Below are 22,824 nucleotides of genomic sequence, written 5' to 3' on the forward strand. Positions count from 1 at the left end.
GGCTTAAAATAACTTAGCACATTTGGCAGACAGGATGAGAGACCAGCTAAGGAACCTGGATTTATACTGATATTGTTAATTCCCAACAGATGAGCAAATCATCTGGGGGCACTTTGGGAAGAAAATCTGATTCTGTGACCATCTCAAAGCTCCATGTCATAGGCATATCACACTCAAACCACAGGACACAATAGGAACCAGCTATAAAAACTATGGGGAGACTTTAATATGTGGTTAACTCGGTTCCCTTCCTGTTGTAAAGAATCAGTGCCATGATCTCTGACGTTCATGAGTGGTGTGTAAGGGGCATTATTCATATCCCTACTGTTCTCTGCATTGTACAAATTCAATTGTAGCAGGCGTAGTCCTAACCTTACCCGTGAAGACAGAAAGCCCAGAAACATGCAAATGCATGGTCAGACACACCATAATTAATACATTATACAAGGAGAGAGATGAGGAAAATCAATCACACTTCTCGGCCTGGATTTCGAGGTCTTCTGCGTTCTGGCTCTATTATATTTTTGTGGCCCTTCCCCTCACCCTACAAAGTATTCCAGTCATGTAAGATGATTTGCTACCACCCACCCCTTTCAAATAAAATGGGCCTTGAACTTTTATACTTCTGAATCTTTAGTAAGCTCATCCCACTGTCTGGAATCTCCTTCTGTCTAGCGTTTCCTAGATGTATGGCTCATCCTTCCAGCTCCTGCTTAATGGGCCTCAGCCTTGAGGACTTCCCAGATTGCCAGGTCAGAATTCATGTCTCCCTTCCTTACACTCCTCTCTGCTATATTTACCCTCTTGTCGTCTGCCTTATCTTCTTGTCTTAGTCTCCTCTGTGGCAAGAGACCAGGTTCCCCGAGCCCTAGCTGTGTAGAGCTGGAAGAGGCAGTGTGGGGGTGAGAAGTGTACCCTTTACGGGCAGTCTGCAGGTGAGATGAAGAGAGTCAGGAGGGCAGGTGTGTGCATGTGTATTTGTGTGTGCATGCACACGCACATGTGCACAGATGGGTTTTCCGTATGTAAAAGTATGAGATCAAGTCCATAAGCCACACCCTGAATTAGTTCCATCATTCTAAAGTCACAGCTCCCTGGATACCTATTCAAATATGTTAAATCAAGGGGATAAATATCTCAGTTTTGTGGGATTTTGATAAAGTGTTCCCTGTAATATCAGGTGCTCTGGTGCACCCTCAAAAGTGAAAAATAGGACATTCCAGGTGTCACAGGCTCTGTTCCAGGGCCCACAGATGTCAAAATGCAAAGTGTGCGGTGACTCTGAATCATTCTTGCAAAGATGAGCAGAGAAGAGGTAGTCTGCCAAGTGACTATTGGTGTTTTCCGCAGCTGGTCCATAGTTCGGTGCTCCAAGCGCCTATTCTGGAATGAGCCACATGTTCCTGATGCTTGGCAGCCAAAGAAATCCTGATTCAGGGCCCAGGCCCTGCCACAGGGATGAGCTAGATTAAGACTTTTCAGTTTCCTATGTCTCGTCTGTCCCCCAAACCACAGCCTCTGGAGGGTGGGGAGAAGGGAGAAGAAAAGGGCCATTTCTTCTCAGTCCAGCGGAACTGCCTTCATATTCTGCTTCCTTGCCCCTCAGTTTAGAATCCACTGCTTGGAAACGTGAGCTTTAGCCTAAGGTGCTCATTTACCAGTGTTTCATCTGGGTTATCTGGAACAGAATGGAAATCTCTGCCTGCAGCCAGAGTCCCCAAGTGAGCGAAGGTGGGGAGGGGAGACCACAGCCTTGATGGGCAGCTGTGCAGAGATCCCAGCTGCTGGGAGTGGGCTGCAAGAAAATGTATTCTGGAGCCGAGGGCAAATTACAAACTCTCAGAAAATAACCCTGAGTGCAAAGTGAAAACCCTGAATTCCTAAACATCTTGGTTTAAGATGTCAAGTCACTGTAAAGTATAAAAGCATTTTATAATCCTCTAATCTGCACAGTGATCTGTACATTACTAATCTGGGAGTTAAAACAAAACAAACAATAAAACCTTTGGGGAACCGTACACATCCTTCTACTTAGTCATAGACAACTCCCGGGGGCTCATGGCATGTTCACACCTTTGGCAAAATGGCTTAGTGCCTAAATGAAGAATAGAATCTGGGTGAAATCAAAGATGCAAATCAGCTGGGATTTTGCTCCAGTATTTTTCTAGAGGGACAGTGGTTCTCGACCTTGGCCACATATTTGAATCACATGGAGAGCTTTAAAAACTACTAGTGCCTGGGTCCCAGGCCAGAGATTTTGGTTTAATTGGTCTGGGGTGTGGCTTGGGCATTGGGGTTTTTAAAGCTCTCAGGTGATTCGAAGTGCAGCCATGGCTGAGCACCAGGGGTAGAAGGAAGAGTGGGGATATGTTTGCAGCTGGGGGTGGAGGGGAATCACACAGCTTTCTAACCATTACGTTCCGAGTTTATTGTGAATAAAAAGAGCTTTTCTCATTGTTTTGGAGTACTGTGTCAACAGGCCCTGGTGTTTTATCCTAAAAGTCAGATGTGAACTTTTCAAAGGCAATTTTTTTTAACAGTCTGAAGTGAGCATTTTTGCTATTTCAAAAGAACTGCTTCATCTCATGTTTCCCTCTAGTGTGTGCTAGAGGGGAAACTAGTGTGCACACTAGTGAGATGAACATGTTCCTCAAAACACAGCACAGAAGTGTGCACGTCGCACTTTACGAGAGGAATTAAGAACCGAATCGGATGAAGCATTTGCACAGATAATGAACTCTGCGTTTAACATTGAAAAAGAAAAACATTGTGCTTTTCTTGAAGGGTAAGTTCTCAAAGGCATTTAGGTTTCTTTCAGGTCCTGGGCTGTGGCACGGAGAGTTCCCTACAGACAAAAGGTGGTTCAAGCTCTCTCCAGGCAAGAGGAAAGGGGGGGATTAAGTATATTATTCAGTTCTTTCACCATATTTTCCAAATTATGTCTATAATTATTTACTTAGATAATGCTATATACCTTGGTTATGGCTACTATCTCTTTTTGAACCACAGGACACCCTGAAATGAGCACATGGGTTAAAAGAATCCAAATTCTCTAAGTTTCAATGAGTAGTAAGCTTACATTAACTAAATATTTGTAAGGCTCATTTCTCTATATAGTTACTTCTCTTTATTTTTTTCTACAGACTGACTCAGAGTCTTACGTGTAATATTTTTATAAATATACATACTCATATATATATATTTGTATTTCTACTTGTACAGTGTCCGTTTCAGACTTTCTGAACTGAAACACTAACTTGAACATTGCTGGTTAGACTGGGTACCACCTTCCTGTTCGCTCAAGGCCAGCTCCTAAATCTCTCCAATCCCAGGCACCTTTCTTGCTCCAGCCTCTGCTGCTTATCTCTCCTCCTAAGGGGCTCTGAGTGCCCTTTTAAAAGGGCTAAAGATGATATGGTTGTGTCTGCAGAGCAGGGCCTTTTCCTCCAGGTAAAAGAGGGCTCCATTCTAATGCTTGCATTTAAAAAAGGGATCCTCTTTTTTTCTGACTTTTTAAAACCAGCACCTGTGTGGGTTAATAGCTTTCCTCACACACTTTCAGCTTGAACAGCACTATTGATGGTTCTTACCTCTTACAGAACATCAAAACAAATTCCAAAGGCATTAAAAAAGTACATACAAAAAATGAAACAAAAAAAGAAACTAGAAGAAAGATACATATTCATCTGATTCTAGGAACATAAATACATAGACATATAAATGGAAAGGAAGAAACCACAAAGCAAAAGATATATAGATTTAACTATATAAAAAGGGAATACTTCTGTATGTCAAGATAATACCCTAAAACTGAAATAGTTGGAAAGACAGCAAATAAAATACTGGGGAAAATATTTAACATATGTGATAGTTAGCAAAGGGAAAACTGCCTTATGTTAGAAAAAACTTACAAATCATTAACAAACAGATAATAACCCAAATGAAAAATAAGCAAAAGACATAGAAAATTAATAAAAGAAAAAATAAGAGACATAAAAAAATTTCAAGCTTACTAATAATACTCAAAGATACAAATGAAGATGAGAATATATTTTTCATTATGAAGTTGGCAACAATTTAAAAATAATACTGTTCTGTGTTGGTGAGGTATATCCGAAATAACAAAATGCTCACATTTCCTACTCCTTCTCAGACCTCCACAACTAAGCTTGTCTGAGGTAAGAACATTGAAGAGCTAATTATAGGAGATAAGGTTCTATAGCTCAGTGGGTTCTAAGGTGAGCAGTCTGGAAACCAGGCCATTTGAGGAATTGTTGAAAGAGTTGAGTGTTTGCTTGGAGGCTAGAACTCTACAGGGAGACCTTGAAAAACTGTTATGAAGAAGGTATAGATTTACTCTGCTTAATTTTTCCAAAGCAAGGGTAGAAATGGGAAGAAAACACCCTCTGGCCACATACAAGGAGGATCTTTCCTACAATCAGAACTGTCTAGTCCCAGAGTGGGCTGACTCATGACATGAGCAGTCTCAATAAACAGAAGCTGACGGGCTTTCTGTCAGGGACGTTATAGAGAAAACTTCTTGATCTCAAAGAGTATTTCCAAATTTTTCCTCTATAAAGTCGTCTTTTAATAACTACAGAACTTTCACAGAGTGGTTTATTTTAAGAAGAAACTAATTTAAATGATCCCAGGCAAGTGGAGATAATGGAAACCTGCAGGGAGTACATCTGGTTGAACAGAGTTCAAAACCTCCAGGTACCAACTAATAGCAACAGTATAGAAATTCAACACTTAGATGTCTTGAGTCCACTGAGGTAAGTGGAATAATGGCCCTTTGGTCCCAGAAAGCAGGTCTTCAGGTTTTGTTTCTGAGTGTGTGGGTGAAGTCTTGGTATAGAATTCTTAGGGTTAAGACTTTTCCCAAAGCTCCTTTTACCAGATCTGTCCATATCCAAAAATAGATGTGGCACTTCTAGTCATCATTAGAGAGAGAGTGTGATAGGTCGGGTGGTAGCTAGTTCAACCCTCACACTCACCAAGCTCTGAATCTGGAGATGAAGTATTGTAATGTGGTCTGTTCCAACAGGGACATGAAGATATTTTTAAAAGTCTCAGCACCTGATGGGGCGCCTGGGTGGCGCAGTCGGTTAAGCGTCCGACTTCAGCCAGGTCACGATCTCGCGGTCCGTGAGTTCGAGCCCCGCGTCAGGCTCTGGGCTGATGGCTCAGAGCCTGGAGCCTGTTTCCGATTCTGTGTCTCCCTCTCTCTCTGCCCCTCCCCCGTTCATGCTCTGTCTCTCTCTGTCCCCAAAATAAATAAACGTTGAAAAAAAAATTAAAAAAAAAAAAAAAGTCTCAGCACCTGGGAGTCAACTTGAGTATTTTCAGAACTATTCTGTTTGGCTAACATCAAATGACACCCTTCTAAAGGCAAGCAGTTAGATGCCAGTGTTTTTCTTTGATATAGGATTTAATGAGGGTGAAATCAAAGCAAAAGTCATATCCCGAAGAGATGGAAAAAATAAGCAGTATGTAGAAAAAGAAAAAAAAAGATGTTAATTTCTTCACAGAATAGGCAATAAGACTCTGGGTTCATAGGAGTGTTAAGTTTCTTTCAGCTAAAATCACGGCAGCTGAAGGAGAGGCTCATGCAGATAGGAAATTTAAACATTTAATACGGAACCTACTAGCCCCAAAGCAGAAATACTCTACACCTCTCTCATGTGTCACCCATGCTTCCTGTTAGTTGTTTGTTTCTAGTAAGAGAGATGAACTCCTTTAGGACAGGGACCTCAAAATCCCCTTCCCCCTCCCCCAAACACCCCATATTAAATATTTCTTGAAGGCTATTGATGATGTAGGCTGGCATTAGGAAGATCAGGAGATATTCTGAGAGAGAGAATTTGTATTGAACTTTATGTTCAGACTTTTCCCCCTGATTTGTCTACTTGGGATTCCTGAGGCAGGTTAGACTGCTGAAGGGGAACAAGTTATGTCTGGAACAAAGTAGGATCTCAATAAAAGGTGATGAATGGACGAAGATATATGTGAAGCCTCACATGTCAGCATCTTTCTGGGCTCAGAGATGTACTTCTGGGCTTGTGTTCCATTAGGTGAAGTGGAGCTAGCTAGAGGTGCCTATGTGTATGGGGTCAGAATATAATAAGTCAAGACTAATTTTTATAGGCCCCAAATTAAGGCAATTTATAGTTACTGCTGGCATTTAATAATCCTTCTGTTTGATAAGAGCATAGAAGAAACAAGGGAATTCCCCAATTTGGCTGAGAAAAAAAAAATAGCTTTATCAAAATTCTATGACTGGGGGAGGGGCACCTGGGTAGCTCAGTTGGTTAAGAGTTCAATTCCTGATTTCAGCTCAGGTCATGATCTCACAATTCATGGGTTTAAGCCCCAAATTGGGCTCTGTGTCGATGGCACAGAGCCTGCTTGGGATTCTATCCCTCTCTCTCTCTCTCTCTCTCTCTCTCTCTCTGCCCCTCCCCAGCCCTCTCTCCCTCTCTCTCTCAAGAAAATCCAATGATATTTGAATTAAAAAATATTCTATGACTAGGAAAAAGTATCTTAGAAGCAGCTCAGAGAAAAATTTTCAAGAAGGCTCTGAAATGAGGACTTGTGAAGAAAAGTTGACAGAACTGGGATGAATTAGACTAGGAGAGAGAATATTGTTGAGTAACCTGATACTCTTCACATCCATTCTGTGAAGAGCCTACGATGAAATGAAACCAAACAGTATTGTGACAGGGTTATCTGTACTGAGTATTTGTCAGTATGTCATTACAATTTTATATTGCTGGACTGTTGGGGTAGCATAGAATTGAGGAAGGTGCACTGGATTTGGGGCCAGGAAAATGGGGTGCTAGATACTTTCTAGCTCTATCACTTAATAGATTGTGTGACTCTCTCTCTCTCTCTCTCTTTTTTTTTAATGTTTATTTAGTTTTGTGAGAGACTGCAAGCAGGCAGGACTCGAACTCAGTAGCCAAGCCATGAGATCATGACCCAAGCCCATGTTGGACACTTAACCAACTGAGTCACCCAGGTGCCCCAATAGTTGTGTGACTCTTGAATAAGTCACTTAATGCTCTAAGACTTGTTTTCTTCAACTCTAAAGTATGAGGGAGGCAGGAATTGTTCAGTTTTCTTCATGGGGCTCTTCAGAATGTCCAATGACATAATGGCTATTAAAACCATTTATTTTTATCTATAAAGTCCAAGCTACAGTAGGCCACAGTGTTCTTACAAAATTAAGTGTTCAGACAGGACTGAAATTGTGGGCACTCCTTCCCCAGAGGTCTTCAAACCTAGAGCATCGTCTAGTCTAGTTGGCTTTGCCACAGACTATCTATCTAAGGGTATGGAGAATGAACCAGATCACTTCAAAATGTCATTCTTCCCAAGATTCTTTACATCTACTGATTCCCTTAGGTTTCTGTGTTAGAATACAATACTCAATGTGATGAAAGTTGCTTCTTTCTTTTCTAATTTTTGGATAGTTTCCCCTTCAAATTGGAATTGAACAAGATACATAGGGCAGGGCACTGGGATGTGACCAAACACCTGTTCTTGGTTTGACTTTTCCCTAAAAACATGAGTCCTGCTTTTTGATATAAGTTGACTTCTTTGGCCCAATTTCATGTTGCTTCCCTGTTTGTTGAAAGACATTAGCGATATTTATGTCTTGGGTAGAAATAATTCTCTAGAGGACAATGTTTACTGCTTTGTGTGCACATGGGGCACTGGGCAGATTCTCTCCTTTGTGGATGACAGAGATGCCCCAAAGGTGCTCTCTGACTTATCCAGAATGGGAACTAATATTGTTTTGGGTGTAAATGGTCAGTCTTTCTCTCAGAAAGGTGAGAAACCAGGGAACAGGACAGAGGATGGACTTGCAGTTGGAGGTTTTCTGGAGAAAATATTACTGCCACTCCCTCTTATAGCACAGGCTCTTTGTGTGGCCTTTTAGTGGCCTGAGGAAGCTACTTGGCTGGTGACCATGGAGACAACAGGCTCCAAAAGTGAAGTGGGAGTGGGGGAAGGAGAATGGAAGAGAATAATTGAATTTTAGAGTTCAATGGGAAGCAGAACTCTTTTAGCTCAACCTCCCACTGAGTGAGAATCTTGGAGCACCTCTGAGATGGCCATGGCTGCTCACTCTCTGAGTAACAGGCTACCTCCTAAGAAGCCCTGTCCTCAGTCAGACCAGGCAAGCCTTTGGAAAATGAGCTCTTTTTGTGGTGAAATCTTTCTCTTTTAAATTGTACTCCTGGTTTGCTGTCATTTTAGAAGATTCTAGGCTAAATCTGTTTTCTTTCACTTAATCCCTGAAATATCTGAAGAAAGTCCTCATGACTTACCTTATTTTTCTTCTCTGAATTAAATCTCCCTATTTCCTTCAGCCATCTTTAAAGTATATGTATTCCAGGCACAGAATACCCTTCTCTTGTACACACTTCAGTTTTCTAAGTTTCCCTTCTCCTATCCTATGGGGTAGAGGGCACCCACCTTTTGTCTGATTCTGAGAATGAGAACTATCTCTCACCTAAAGACTTTAGACTATCTCTCACCTAAAGACTTTGAGTAGCAGGTCCTATGATTGGTTTACTCACTGAAATGAGAAACAGGAACCCTCATTTATGGACTTGGATGCCTAGACTATGCCTGATTGTGGCCCTAAGGGTGCTTCCAGTACCTGACAGTACTTGACCCCCAAGATCATGTGGAAATATCTTTTCAGAGATTTCAAATATACCCAGTCCTGATGGCAGCTCCAAGAGAATGAGAATAACCCCATGTTTTCAACCAATCATAAAAGTTTGCTGGCATTTCTCTACTCCTGAAACCCCAGGCCAAAAAGTCTAACTGGCTTATATGGCACACTGACTTGCTCCATATCCTCTTTCTGGTTCCTCCAGACAAGAGCAATCACAGGTTCCTCTGCTCCCAGAGCCTTCCATCCTCTTCTGAGCTAATATGGCTCCAGGCTGCAACAAGGAATTAGCAGACACAGAACACAGAATCTGGCCCTAGAGGCTTATAAAACAGAGAAGGAGACACCAAAGGCTGAAATCACTTCCTTGCATTTCCTTTCATCCTCTCCTGCAGAGTATGCTTCACCAAAACCACACCCTTCCTGTGAGACCCCTATCTCAGAACCACTGAAGGCTCTTGCACTTATTTGTAGTTATGGAGCAGAGCACTGGGGGCACTGAATGTGCACCTGGTAGCCCCTACTGGCAGCTAACAGTTCAGGATGGCACGGCACAGGGTCAGAGCCACTGAGGTCTAGAATGGGAGAGGTGCCAAATTAGCAGTAGTTTACAGGAGAGAAACAGGCTTAGAGCATTAAGTGAAGGGCTCAAATTTTCACCGGGAAGTAGTGGCAGGATTAGGTCTGGAATCCAGTTCTCTTAACTCCCAGTCCAAAACTCTCTTTAACATGATATATGTAAAATCATGTGTGCATGTATTTATGCCTATATACATATGCATGTGCATGGGTGTGTGAAATTTTCATTTGTAGAAGGTTTCATTTCACCCACATGCTCTAATTTGATTCTCACAATAACCCCCATCTGACAGGTAAGGGAGCCGAGGTTTGCCCAGTTAAATGGTAGCAACTGGATTCATATCCAGGCCTTCTGAGTCCAGTTCCCTCTTCTTTCAATTGCATGGCATTGTTATTTGATCTCAGTGGGCGTTACCAAATCCCTCTTCAGGACTCCTGTGGAATGAAATTCTCTTTTTCTCTATTCCTCAGACATTCTCAACAAAGCTGTAACACAACTCATCAAGGTGGTGACAAGGTGGGGTACAAGACGGCATAACTGGAATGTATGTGATATCAGTAGCCAGTGGGAGTTGCTTCAATCACTTGGCAGAAGGGCCAAGGTGTGGCCAGGTTCATAATCCTGGAGGTAGGGACTTAGGGTGGGGTAAACAGGGTTGGAGGCTTGTGCCCTCGGTTGGTGGGGGAACAAGCTCATAAATTGATCCTACCCTCTGACTACCATCTCCTCCTGTTTCATGGATTTCCATCTGTACCATTCTTTTTTTTTTTTTTTAATTTTTTTTTTCAACGTTTATTTATTTTTGGGACAGAGAGAGACAGAGCATGAATGGGGGAGGGGCAGAGAGAGAGGGAGACACAGAATCGGAAACAGGCTCCAGGCTCCGAGCCATCAGCCCAGAGCCCGATGCGGGGCTCGAACTCACGGACCGCGAGATCGTGACCTGGCTGAAGTCGGACGCTTAACCGACTGCGCCACCCAGGCGCCCCTCCATCTGTACCATTCTTATCATAATCTTAACAAGTGTTTTAGCAACATATTATCTTAAAAAACTGAGAAGACTCTGCTTTGGAAGAGCATCTTAGAGATGTCAGAAAGAGAGCAATTTTTTTCCCTCTTCCTCCCCAACGAACTAGAGTCCTGAGTTGAGGAAAAGGAACACAATGGGCAATTACTGCACACTTATTATGTGTCAGAAACTTTACATAGATTACTTTATTTACTCCTCTCCACATGAGATGAAGAAACTGAGACTTGCAGATTATGTAATTTGTGCAAGGACACACAGCCAGCAAATGGCCTGTTGGACTAAAGCATTTGGCCAGTTCCTTCCACGCAGTACACATGACTTTCCAACGCTGGGCAGGCTCAGTTCCTAGTCTCACTGGCTCCACTGGACCCTGGATATCACAATCACTGCTGAGGTGTCAGCCCTTCTGCCAGAAATAACTTTGCAGGTCATTAGTGAGTGGCAGTGGGAGACTTGAACATATTCATGGTCCTCAGAAAATCAGACCCAGGGTGAGAATTTGTGAGCTGGAAGGGACCCTATCAAATATACAGCAACACTTGAATTTTGCAGATTAGAACACTGAGGCCAAGGGATTAGGATTAGAGGATCTGCCCAGGTCAATAATTATTTAGTGAAGCTGGGACCAGAACTGGTTCTCCTGCCTGAGATGAAGACCAGGAATTCAGCACACTGGTCATGAACTACTGGGAAATAGAAAGAGAGTGGATAAAATACTCAAGAGAATCTCCTAATACAGGTAGGATTGAGAGGAAAAAAAAGTAGATGCAATGTACATGTTGCCAAAGAAAAGAGCCAGTATGTGAACCAAGACTGAAAATACAGATCTAGGGTGGCCTGAAGAGACTCAATAAGTGACTTCCCAGATTGTGTTTTGTTCCCATTGCACATACAGTTGGAAGCCAAATGCAAGCCACCAAGGTTGCAGTGAAACAGCGAACAATTATAGCGCAAATAGTTGTGGGCAGCTGTGGGAGTGCAAGCCACCTGCTCCAAGTTTACAGCTTTGTTAAACTTGGTAAACATTAAAAATGCAATAGGAATGCTCCCAGTCTGTACAGCATCCCATACCCTGCCTGGGAGGCCTTACTCGGGGAGCTGAAGTGGCCTTGCCTGTGACCAGGCTCTTCTCACTGTGGCCTAGAGCTGTTTTCTCTTGGCAGAGGTCAGTGTTGTCAATAGTCTCTGGCAGAGATGGAGGGAGGTAGGGAGTATCACAGAATCATATATTCATAGAGTTTGAAGGGACCACAGAGCCCTCAAAATATAATTTCTCTTCAAACATTGAAATAAGGAAACTGAGATACAAGAGGTGATGGATCTAAAGTTATACATTTAGGGGCAGAACAGACTCTTGAACTCTGAACTTTCAACCCTTTGTCCAGTGCTCCTCCTTCTAATGCCATGAGGTTTGTAGATGCTGACAAATAAGGAGTTATAGCATTACAGAATGTTACAGATGAAAGGGGCATGGTTTTCAACTACCAGAGTTTTTGGTTGTCACATGACTAGGGGATGCTATTGGCATTTAGTGGGCAGGGACCAAGGATGCTAATAAGTAGCTTGAAATGAGATTATCCTTCATAATGAATTGTCTTGCCCAGATACCAAAAATGCCCTTGTTGAGAAATATTGTGTCTACCATTTGACTCCACGGTTGAGGAATCTAAGCCTAGAGACAGGGAGGGGTTTGAGTCAGCAGTCCCCTGACTCCATTCCACTGAGCCCCCAAATGAATTAGCAACACCAAAGGGGCAATTCTAGCTCCTTCCCCTCCCAGCTCCTGCTGCACTTGTTCTGAAGCTATTTCCAGGTTTGCACGTACTTGGACTTCAGGCCCTCCTGTCCATAGGGCTGCAGTAGATACTGGTGCACGAGCTTGTCCCTGAGGGTCCCGGCCAGTTTGATTTTCTTTCTTGATCGGTGCAGGTTGATGATAAAAAGTGTAATGGACCCTCGAACATAGTTGTGGCTGAGAAGGAGAGAGAGAGAGAGGGAGAGAGGGAGAGAGAGAGAGAGAGAGAGAGAGAAGGGAAAGATGGAAATAAAGTTGTCAGTTAGTTACTGCTAAATAATTTATAGACTGCACCAAACAGGACTGCCTCAGGAAAGGGCACTTATTTTATAGTTCTTGGTCACCTACACCTTCAAAGACAGGAAGGCCTTGTTATTGTGGCTTCCTGCAAAGAAGATACCTGCTTCCCACCAAACTCTTTTTGTTTTTGTTTAAATGTATTAAAATTATTTTAGAAAACAAAATATCTTTTTTCTGAATATGAAAATAAAACATGCCGATTGCAGAAAAAAGGGGAAAAATACAAAGACATACAAAGACGAAAAAGAAAATTATCCTATAATCCAAATATCTTGAGATATGATAAAATTTTGGTAAACATCCTTCCAGTATTTTTTGTTTTATTAATTCAATATTAATTCAAATATTTACAGAGTACTTTCACACATACATATACATTTCTCAGTTTTCATTTAATTGGGACCATATTGTTTCTTCACTTTGTGAACATCTTAAACATATTCCCATGTTATTATGTTATTGTATTTCCTTCTATACTTATAGAAGAATGCTAAATTCTTCAATCATAGTAATGTAACATAATTTGTTTAGTTAACCCCCTACATTTGGGGACTTACATTGTTTTCAAATTTTTGCCATTTCAAATTACATATTCCATTATATAAACTTTTGCATATCACCATTATTTCGGAAGTTGGGCACGTTAGGTCAAGGGGAATGCACATTGCATGGTTCTTAACCAAATCTCTGCTTCATTTCCAGTGATGCCCCTCCCTGTGGGAAGATTTTTTGTCCCTGCTCTGTTGAACCCTAGAGATTACACAATTGGCTCTGGCCAATAAAATGTGCTGTTAAAATCTTTGGGCATAAGCTTTAAGAGGCAGCCTGTGTTTTTGCTGTGTCACAAGACCATTGATGTTCATGACAGAGGTGACTCTATTGACCTGCATCCTGGAATGAGGAGAATATGGAGCAGAGCTACAGCTGAGCCATGGCAGACAAGTAGCATGAATGAGAAATACACTTCCTTATGGAAAGCCGTGGAGATTTGTGTGTCCTCCATTATCATAGCATCACCTCACTCATCCTGATTGATACACACATTTTGCTAATATTGATGTTAATTCTCTAGAAAGCTTATACTAATTTGCTCTGTGCAGCTATCTATAAGTGCACCCATTTCCTCATACCCTTAAGAATAATGGATATTAACATTTTAAAATACCTTTCTCGGGCGTCTGGGTGGCTCAGTCGGTTAAGTGTCCGACTTCGGCTCAGGTCATGATCTCACAGTTGTGAGTTTGAGCCCTACATTGGGCTCTGCTGACAGCTCAGAGCCTGGAGTCTGCTTTGGATTCTGTCTCCCTCTCTCTCTCTGCTCCCTCTACCCCCCAAAGTGAATGAACATTAAAAATAAAATAAAATAAAATAAAATAAAATAAAATAAAATAAAATAAAATAAAATAAAATAATAAAAGAAAAGAAAAGAAAAGAAAACACATTTCGCAACCTGAGAGGTGATAGTGGGATTTCAATGTTGTATTAATTTGTATTTTTAAAACATTCGTGCAGAGGTGCAGTATTATTTTCATTTGCCTGCATGCCATTTCATCTCTCGTGTGAACTGACTATTCATGTCCTTTGCCCATTTTCTATTGATTTATAAAAACTATTTACTAAAGATGGTGATCCTTTGTCTGCATGTATGTTGCAAAATTTTCCCCAGGTTTCTTTGGCCAATTCAGTTTGTTTATATTTTATTTTGATGTATAGAAGTTAAAAACTTGGGGCACATGGGTGGCTCAGTCAGTTAAGTATTCTATTCTTTTTTTATTTAAAAAAATTTTTTTTCAACGTTTTCTATTTATTTTTGGGACAGAGAGAGACAGAGCATGAACGGGGGAGGGGCAGAGAGAGAGGGAGACACAGAATCGGAAACAGGCTCCAGGCTCCGAGCCATCAGCCCAGAGCCTGACTCGGGGCTCGAACTCATGGACCGCGAGATCGTGACCTGGCTGAAGTCGGACGCTTAACCGACTGCGCCACCCAGGCGCCCCAGTTAAGTATCCTATTCTTGATTTCAGCTCAGGTCATGATCCCAGGGTCGGGATGGAGCCCTGCGTCAGGGTCCGCACTGAGCATGGAGCCTGTTTAGGATCATCTCTCTCTCTCTCCCTCTGACCCTCCCGCACTTGTATGTGCTAGTTCTCAGAAAAAAAAAAAAAAAAAAGGTTAAAAACTGTTAGGTAGTCAAATTTATCGATCTTTTTGATTTCTGCTTTTGCTGTTTTACCTAGACCAAGATTATAAAACTACTCACATTTTGGAATCCTTTTAAACCAGCACAGGATGTTCAGAAGCCTGGAAGAACTGTGTGCCTACATGCAAGAGCCTTCCAGCATGTATCAACAAAACTATAATGATTTCCTTCTTTCTTGTAGGAAAAAAGACTTTGTTTCTAAGGGGTCCCCTAGGGCCCCATCTGGATGGGTTAATGAGAGGAAGCAGAAGAAATGACCCAGTCCTGCCTTCAAAGGAGGATTTCAGAGAAACTCTAAGTCAACTTTGCCCAGAGGAAAATATCATTCCTTGCAGAAACAGCATCCCTTAGCCTCTGGGTCACTCACCTTTGCTTCTAAAGGTGCTAATGAAGAGTTGAGTGACTAAGGGCAGGTCAACATGATAACTTGGGTTGCTTTTGTTTTGTTTTGTTTTTTAATAATACAGTTACCAGGGCTCATCCTGGAGATGTTGATTCCATCCATTTGTGATGGGGGCTAGGATATATACATATATATTTAGGATATTTGGCAGATGAGTTGGGTTTGGAAACCACATGCTTAGAGTAATCCATTAAGTTTATTTGTGAGAATAATTCCCAAAGTATATTCCACTGACTGTGTGTCAGATGGTTCTTCTTGCGTCTGTAGGAGGGCACATTATTGTGTTCAAGGCTTTCTGGATGCCTGCACTGATATTCTGATAGATTGTTAAATGACTTCTTTCTGGCTCCTCCTCCTCTGGTCCTTCTTCTCAATATTCTGAATCATGTGAAGTAACTTTTAGAGCCAACTGAGTAGGTCAGAAGAGAATGCCCATTTACTGAGCAAACTTGTGTCACTAGAGCTCAGAAGAGAGATGCTGCTAGCCTGTGTCAGCGTTACCATCGTTAAAAGAACACCAACTATATTCCATTGGTGGGTGGGCTTTAGGTTTAGCTTAGCTGAGGAAACTGAGGCAAACACCATTAATTACAGGCACTCTGGGCTTCAGAGTGTGAGCAAAAGTAGGCATGGATGGGTACCAATTTTGCCAGGCTGTGGTAAGCTCTTTTGCTAACTACCAGCAGATAACTTTCTCAAAGGCTAGCAGTGGAGGAGGGAAAGCTGTGTGCTTGCATTTATAAGTTTCTCCTCTGCAGAGCTGGGGCAGAATGAGCCCTGGGAGACTGCAGAGGAGAAGGGTGGGATGTGGGGAAGTGGTGGGTGGGAGGGAGACCTGAAATCACAGCATAGCTGCAGAGAAAGCTGTCTCTTCAAGCTGCTTGGCAATGGTCTGATTTCCATTTACATAGTTCCCCTGGGGGAGACAAACCTGTACTGAAAGCCAGCTCACAGACCAATGTGCAGAGGCTCTCACAGAATGCACAGAGCCTCCGCAGGTGGGAACTGGCATTGAAGACTACCTCAGCTGTCCCTTTTTCTGCCTGGCTGATGGGCAAAGGCATTAGGCAGAGGTCTTCTGGCTGCAAAGCCACATTCTTGGGTGGAGACTGCAGCACCAACCTGAGAGTACTGTGTCAAGAATACAGATTCCTGAAGAATATGTATTCTCTGCCCACAGAAAAGTAAGCTTGGAGGAGTATCTGTTCCCTAAGAAGATGGGGTCTGACAGAAAGCATGGCTGACAGGCAGTTGATCGTCTTCTGATGTCAAGTCCAGGTGGCTTTTGGTTCTCTTAGCAAATGTCCCTTTCTTTCTGGTGGAACATCTATCTTACTCCAAGTCTCACTGTGGTGAGACTTTTTCACCAGCAGACAATCCATGCATCTGGAGTACATCTTTTTGGCTGTTCTTTTGCTGCCTGACATCTTCTCTGTGATGCCATGGGGGTAGGAGGAAGTGAGTCAGGGAAGGGAGGCTCAAAGTGGAGTATCCTGGATATAAGAGGTAGGGGACATCATATGGAGAGGTGCATCTTGACATCCAGATAAAAAACAGTCACTGTTCTAGAAATGCCTCCAGTGAAGCTGAGAGACAGAGGAAAGGGAAGAGAAGACGGTGCTTTGGAATCCATGGTCCATTTCCAGTGAAAGTCCATGTGTTTGAAAACTGGGTTGGTCCATTGTCTCCAAATCTAACTCAAAGTTTTTGGGTTCGGTAAAAGTCAGGCCATGTTTTGCCAAACATTTTTTCCCCTAATTTCAAAGCCCCTGTGTATTTTAAGGGAAATTTAATCCACATGTTTCTGATTCATTTACACTTAACTCATCAAAATATTGTTTTGTAAGAGCTATTTGATGTCCAAGAAGCCTCAGGAACCTTTTTTATGAGTCTTTAAAAAAATTCTTCTAAAAAACAGGAAGTCGTGTTTTGCCAATAATAAACAAACTTGAACCCCAAAAGGCTCAATTTTGCTTCAATATCCACCAGGTTCCAATTGGTTCTGAACTTGGCTAAGGACCTCAACTCCTCCCCAGAAACATACATTGTTTCAACAGAATGGTTTATAAAAACAAGGTTTCCCAGTCAAAACTTATTTGTTCTCTGAACAAGAAGACCTAAGGCGAGAACTGCCACGCTGCCAGGCTCCTCATCTGTTAATTCTAGGAAAGAAGGCAGGAAAGCACCTGCTCGTGTTGGTATGCATACCTAACTTTTTATCCTAAATCCAGCCTAAAACACAACACTCTCCTAGGTCAAAACCAAACCACAATGCAAAAGTCTGCCAGGAAGGGCAAGGAGGTATTCAATTAGAGGTTGCATAACTGTCCATCAAGGAGGCTGTAAAAGGAATTTCTGTTGTATAGGACACCAGACCAAAAGATCTCTAAGGGTTCTTCCCAAATGTAAAATTGTTTGTATTATTAGTGTTGTTAGTTGTGTATAGTACAAATATCTGGCAAGATGCCTGGCATGTGGCAAGTGTTCAATATACACTGGAGTGTAGGAGTTGTTTGAATAGACACTCTCTTTGGGTCGTTCTGCTGATAAGTTTATTATACTTTCTCACCCAATCCCTGTTTTGGCCAAGGATATATATTTTCAGAGTACTGGTCAAGATTGAATAGTGGGAAGCCAACATGCCCACTCTGTGACCTTGACCTCATTGGCTATGAATAAACTAAGTGAATCAGTAGTGTTTCCTCATGACTGTTGTGGAAGATGAGAGGGCACATACAGGGCACATGGCTTCCCAGGGAGAAGGAGCAGAGACACTTGTCCTATCCCTGTGCTTACCTGTCTGGGGCATTGAACATTCACAGACATGGAAGAGACCTGCAACTTCAGTGAGCTCAGTGCGTCCATTGTGGGCTTACTTTTCTAATAGGAACATAAAGGTCTTCACCCCTATTATTACTGTTAAGGCCATATGTGCAATAGATTAGTCAAGTCTTGTCTTTCTTTTTAAATGGAGAAGAGGGATGATACTGACAGCAGCATAGCAGCACTGTTTCCCCAGCGAGGTTCGAAGTGAGTTCCCATAGAAAGTAGAGGTGCACTGGTGATGTAGGGAGAGTATTAGATCCATATGATTTTAGTAACTTATTTGAGGTCTCATGCTAGTGAATGGTAGAATAATTAACCACTCTACCACACCACCTCCTTCAGGATGCTGTGCTGATATCAAAGGGGAAGAGAGGCTAGAACTGGAAATCCTCAGTGATGTCTTGATGCCCTATGTCTGCATTCATTCATTCATTCATTCATCAAACATTCACTGAGATTTTCTTCATGCCAGTCACCATATTAGACACTAAGAATAAATAGAACAATGAATGAGACACTGGCCCTGAGTTCACGGTATATTTGGAATATTTGTGATAACTTCCCACAAGAATGTCAAAGAATTGAGCACTGAGATGGGACTACGTGAGGAGCCCTCTGTGAGGACACACAAATTCTGCTAAGCCCATGACTACTGACATTTTCCCCCTGGTTCCTCAGACCCATTGTAAACAGGGCACAATTGATGCTCTTCCCAACAGAGACAAAAGGTGCCAAGGGTAATTTTTCTCTCTTGAAGCTGGGGGTCCGCCTTTTGAGTGATTTCCTCAGGGCCAGGGTGGAGACACGGAATACAATGTTTCCTTGTGTGGTGATCAGATAACTCCAGCCAAAGCCATAAAGTAGTCACTCTCTGTCAGGTATTGGATTGAGCTTCCTGTTGAGCACAAGGGACGTTGAAAGCCTCTGGCCTCTGCCCAAACCAGCCTCCTCTCATCCACAATAGGCACTTGTATCTATAGACAAGACAACTGGCCCCTGGCCCTGCTATGTTCAGAGTGATTCTTTGAAAAACCTTATCATGATAAATTAATTGGCTTGGCTCTTCTCTCATCAAGGAAGGGGAAGGAGCGTCTATTGTAATCTGACCACTGGAGCTCTTTGTGCTATCCACTGCCCATGATCAGCGCCTGATAGGCCCACTGGAATGAAGGTCTGGCTGGAGGTGCTTGCTTCCTCCTCCTTCTCCCCCACCCCCAGGGTTTCTCTGCATTAAGAGAAAGAGTTCTCTTTTTCCAAGCTGCCTACTCTGCTCCTTACATAGGAAGTGATGTAAGAAAGCCATATTTGGTCAGATGGGTTTGGCCTTAGGCTCAGTTTTCAATTTTTACCTTATGATCTTCATGTTTTAAAATATTTTAGCTGCAAAAATGTATTTATCTAATGATAACTATTTTTTTGTTTGTTTACAGACAACTGTAGTGACAACCAGTGCTTCAGATCAAAAAGAGAAGGATTCCCACACTGATTGTTCTGAGTCTAGCCCTGTAAAAAAAGGAAGACTAAATTTTATTAACCTCTTAACATTTAAAGTAGCTGGAAAGATTTCTGAAATTCTGAAAATGGTTCTAAAGATGGCATGACTACCTTTGGGCACTTCTGGCTTGGGACACACTGGTCTAGGGCTAGTTTCCTAGTGGTACAGCTCTCAAGCATGCACCTTAGAAATGTAGACTTATTTCCTCAAGCTCTGCCGGTGGATCAGAGGGAAAAAATTTTATATCTCTAGCCTTGGTTCAGGCATAGGTACACAAAAAACGCCTCATGGGCATTACATCAACTGACACAGAGAAAATGCTCAATAAAAATTTGTTGGATGAAGAAGTAAATGAACAAATGGCATGTATTTTTATGAACTTTTTGTGCATAAATCCTCTGAGAGTGAGAAAATGGTTTTACTTGGAAAAAAGCTTTTTATCAGAGATCATATGAAACCCGCAAAAAGCGGGAGTAACGATTCCAGAAGCAGTTTACAGTAAGTCTTACAGGGGTCCCCAAATGTTATGGAATTTTAAGAGGGGCCCAAAGCCTGAAGCCCCTTGTGAGTGGCTTTCTGTGACATCTTCCTGAAGACTTACTTGTGGTGGTTTGTGCAGTGAGCATAAATCCTTAGTTTGTCCCGGATCACTCGGCCTGGCCGTGGCTTCCGTTGGAGCCCAGCCACATGCACAGCCAAGACTTTGGGGCCAATCAGGCGCTTGTAAAGGAGAGAGAGCCAGTAGTCCTGAGAAGAACAGAGAGATGGAGAGTCAGAGAAAGGTACAAGTTGAGTGTCCTGAGTAAACATACCAATACCAGAAACCACTTCTTACCAGGGGTACAGTGAACCACAACTAATGAGACCCTAATCCTGTAAGCATGTCAACCCAATGAAGTGCTCACCTTGGGTTGATAATGAAATGGGCATTGTCTCAAGTGGCCTTTTCAAATGACCAAATGGGGTAAGTGGGGTGGACTCAGACCAGACTACAAAACAAATGAATCAAAGTTTTTCACATATGAAATAATAACCTGGTATGGCCTTCCATTTTTAACTTTCTTTTCCTATGACTTTACTTTCATAATGGTCTATGACCTGTATTTAACTGTAGAATAGAAGATTTCCAATCTTTAGAATTGTCATCAATATGAGAATCCAAAATGTCATCCTCCAAATATTGTCACTAAAGGCGATTAGCGTGGTGAGGGGAGATGAAGGTCCTCCAGGCAAAAGACCAGGGTTCTGGATTCCAGTGTCAGAAACACCAACAGAAGAATGTTTGCAAACCATGGTGCTAATCCTTGGTCATACTCAATAGTTCTAAAATAAAAAGAATAATTCTAAGATAAAAGAATGTGATGCTTTTAACCATTCCAGCATCCATTTGTAACTGATTAATAAATACTCAATCTGTGGCCCACACATATATTTGAACTTACAAATGCCTATTCACTGCTGCCTTAATTTCTATGGCATTTGCTATTATCATATTTTGTTTTTACTCTTGATACAAGATATATTTTGTATTTTGTACTTGTTTTGTATTTGCTCTCATATCCAATTATGGGGCAATGACTTCAGTGTTCATAACTCGTCATGTAAAAAAGGGGTTCCTAATTTGTTCAGGGGCTTCCTCGCCCCTCTCTCCCCCTCCCAGTTCTGGAATTCCATAATCATGCCATTCAGTGCAGTCACGCTACTCAAGGCCTTAAAGACATCATGCGTCTTTTCTCAGCCTTCATCTTTCCAGGCAGAAACCTTTTAATGATCTTCTCTTTTTTTCCCCCTCTAGTGTGGTCATCTATAATGTCAGCTGCCTAAAAATGTCTGTTGAAGTGCATAAATAAGGATAAAGTCTCAAAGCCCCTTTGCCACCAGAATAGCTCTAAATCTGCCCTCAGTGAGCTCTAAGCCTTGTCCAACCATCTACCTTAATTCATACTAAGTGTCCTCAGAATGGCTGTTAATTATGGCATCTTAATATTTAAAATGCCAAGTATTTTATCATTGTCAATCATATAAATGAAAAAAATCGCGGTTCAATCTGCTCCTATTTGACTATAATTTCTGTATTTTTGATTTGAAGTAAACTTCATGAAGTGATAGTCACCCAATTTCCAATGGGATATCCACTTTTTTCACATTGATTTATAATATATCTTTTAATATTATTAGTAAGAATCTTTGGAATGTATATGGAACGAATATTCCACCCAAATTTATAGTTTACTTTTTATCACTTTTTATGATTTTTTTTGACATGGCCAATTAAAAAAAAAATTATAGGAAAATATATCAATCTTTTGATTTCTTTCACTTCCTTTATTTTTAGAAAGCCCTTCCTCACACAAGGATCAGATCAATCTTCACTGATATTTCTTCTAGTTCTTTTTATAATTATTTAAAAATTTAACCTCTTAATTCATTGAAAAATATTTTGCTGTATGGTACTAATTATTTTCTAAATTAGTCTACAACTAGTTGTAGCATCATAAAGTTGATAACAGGGGCGCCTGGGTGGCGCAGTCGGTTAAGCGTCCGACTTCAGCCAGGTCACGATCTCGCGGTCCGTGAGTTCGAGCCCCGTGTCGGGCTCTGGGCTGATGGCTCGGAGCCTGGAGCCTGTTTCCGATTCTGTGTCTCCCTCTCTCTCTGCCCCTCCCCTGTTCATGCTCTGTCTCTCTCTGTCCCAAAAATAAATAAACGTTGAAAAAAAAATTTTTTTTAATAAAGTTGATAACCTATTCCTAAACCCATCTTTCTCACATACCAACTTTTATATATATGTAAAAATATATAAATATATAATATATGCATTATAATTTGTAATATAATATATTATCCATTTTACATCATTTTCATTATTATAGTTTACATTTCAGTATCTAGAGTTTCAAGTTCATTTCATTCATAATTTTTCTTTCTTCATTCAAACTTTTTTAAATTAGTCATATCCACTTATTTTTCCAAATAAACTTTGAAATCATTTTTTGTAGCATTTGTTGTTACAGAGAAATTTGAGGCTAGTGTGAATTTTATTCTATGTTTATCTAGCCAGTTTATTTTCTTTCTTTTATATTCTGCCAGGATGCTTATAGAAGTCATGTTTTATTCTTGATATCTGAACTTTTACCAGGAATATGTCAATATGGATTTCCGCATTAATTTGCTGATATTTGGGGAGTACTTTTGTTCAGGAAGACTAAGGCCTTTTTTTTTTTAACCTGTAAGAATTTTCTTTTAAGTATAGCTTTGAATTCTTTTTCTCTGTTTGTTCCAATCTTTGGTTTAGGAATCTGTTAGCCTTCCATCCTCAGTCCTGCACTTCTATCATCTCCTTTCTCACTGTTTTTCATTTTTGCTTTCACTCTGCAAGAGGACATCTCAGGTTTGTCTTCTACATTTTCCCCAGGATCATTTCTGTCATCTGCTAAGTGCAATGAGTATTTTAATTGTTATTACAATTTTACTTTCCTTGTAATCTTGTCTCATTTAGCTTACCT

At 41.4% G+C, this 22,824-nt stretch overlaps 1 protein-coding gene across 2 annotated transcripts in view; it reads right to left on the bottom strand.

The window, feature by feature from the left end:
- Nucleotides 1-22,824, bottom strand: part of HPSE2 (heparanase 2 (inactive)) — a 665,523-nt gene that overhangs the window by 8,620 nt on the left and 634,079 nt on the right. Inside the window, exons 10-11 of one of the 2 annotated variants that reach the window (XM_040486115.1) lie at nucleotides 19,920-20,065; nucleotides 12,125-12,271 (exon numbers count right to left, since the gene is read on the bottom strand). In XM_040486115.1, coding sequence (XP_040342049.1) covers nucleotides 12,125-12,271; nucleotides 19,920-20,065 — 293 coding nt within the window. The remainder of the gene's footprint in view (nucleotides 1-12,124; nucleotides 12,272-19,919; nucleotides 20,066-22,824) is intronic. The other variant, XM_040486116.1, reaches the window with a different exon arrangement.

Source organism: Herpailurus yagouaroundi, unplaced genomic scaffold (genome assembly GCF_014898765.1).
Source record: "Herpailurus yagouaroundi ecotype Mexico unplaced genomic scaffold, PumYag 163, whole genome shotgun sequence".
In the NCBI taxonomy this organism is placed as follows: Eukaryota; Metazoa; Chordata; class Mammalia; order Carnivora; family Felidae; genus Herpailurus; species Herpailurus yagouaroundi.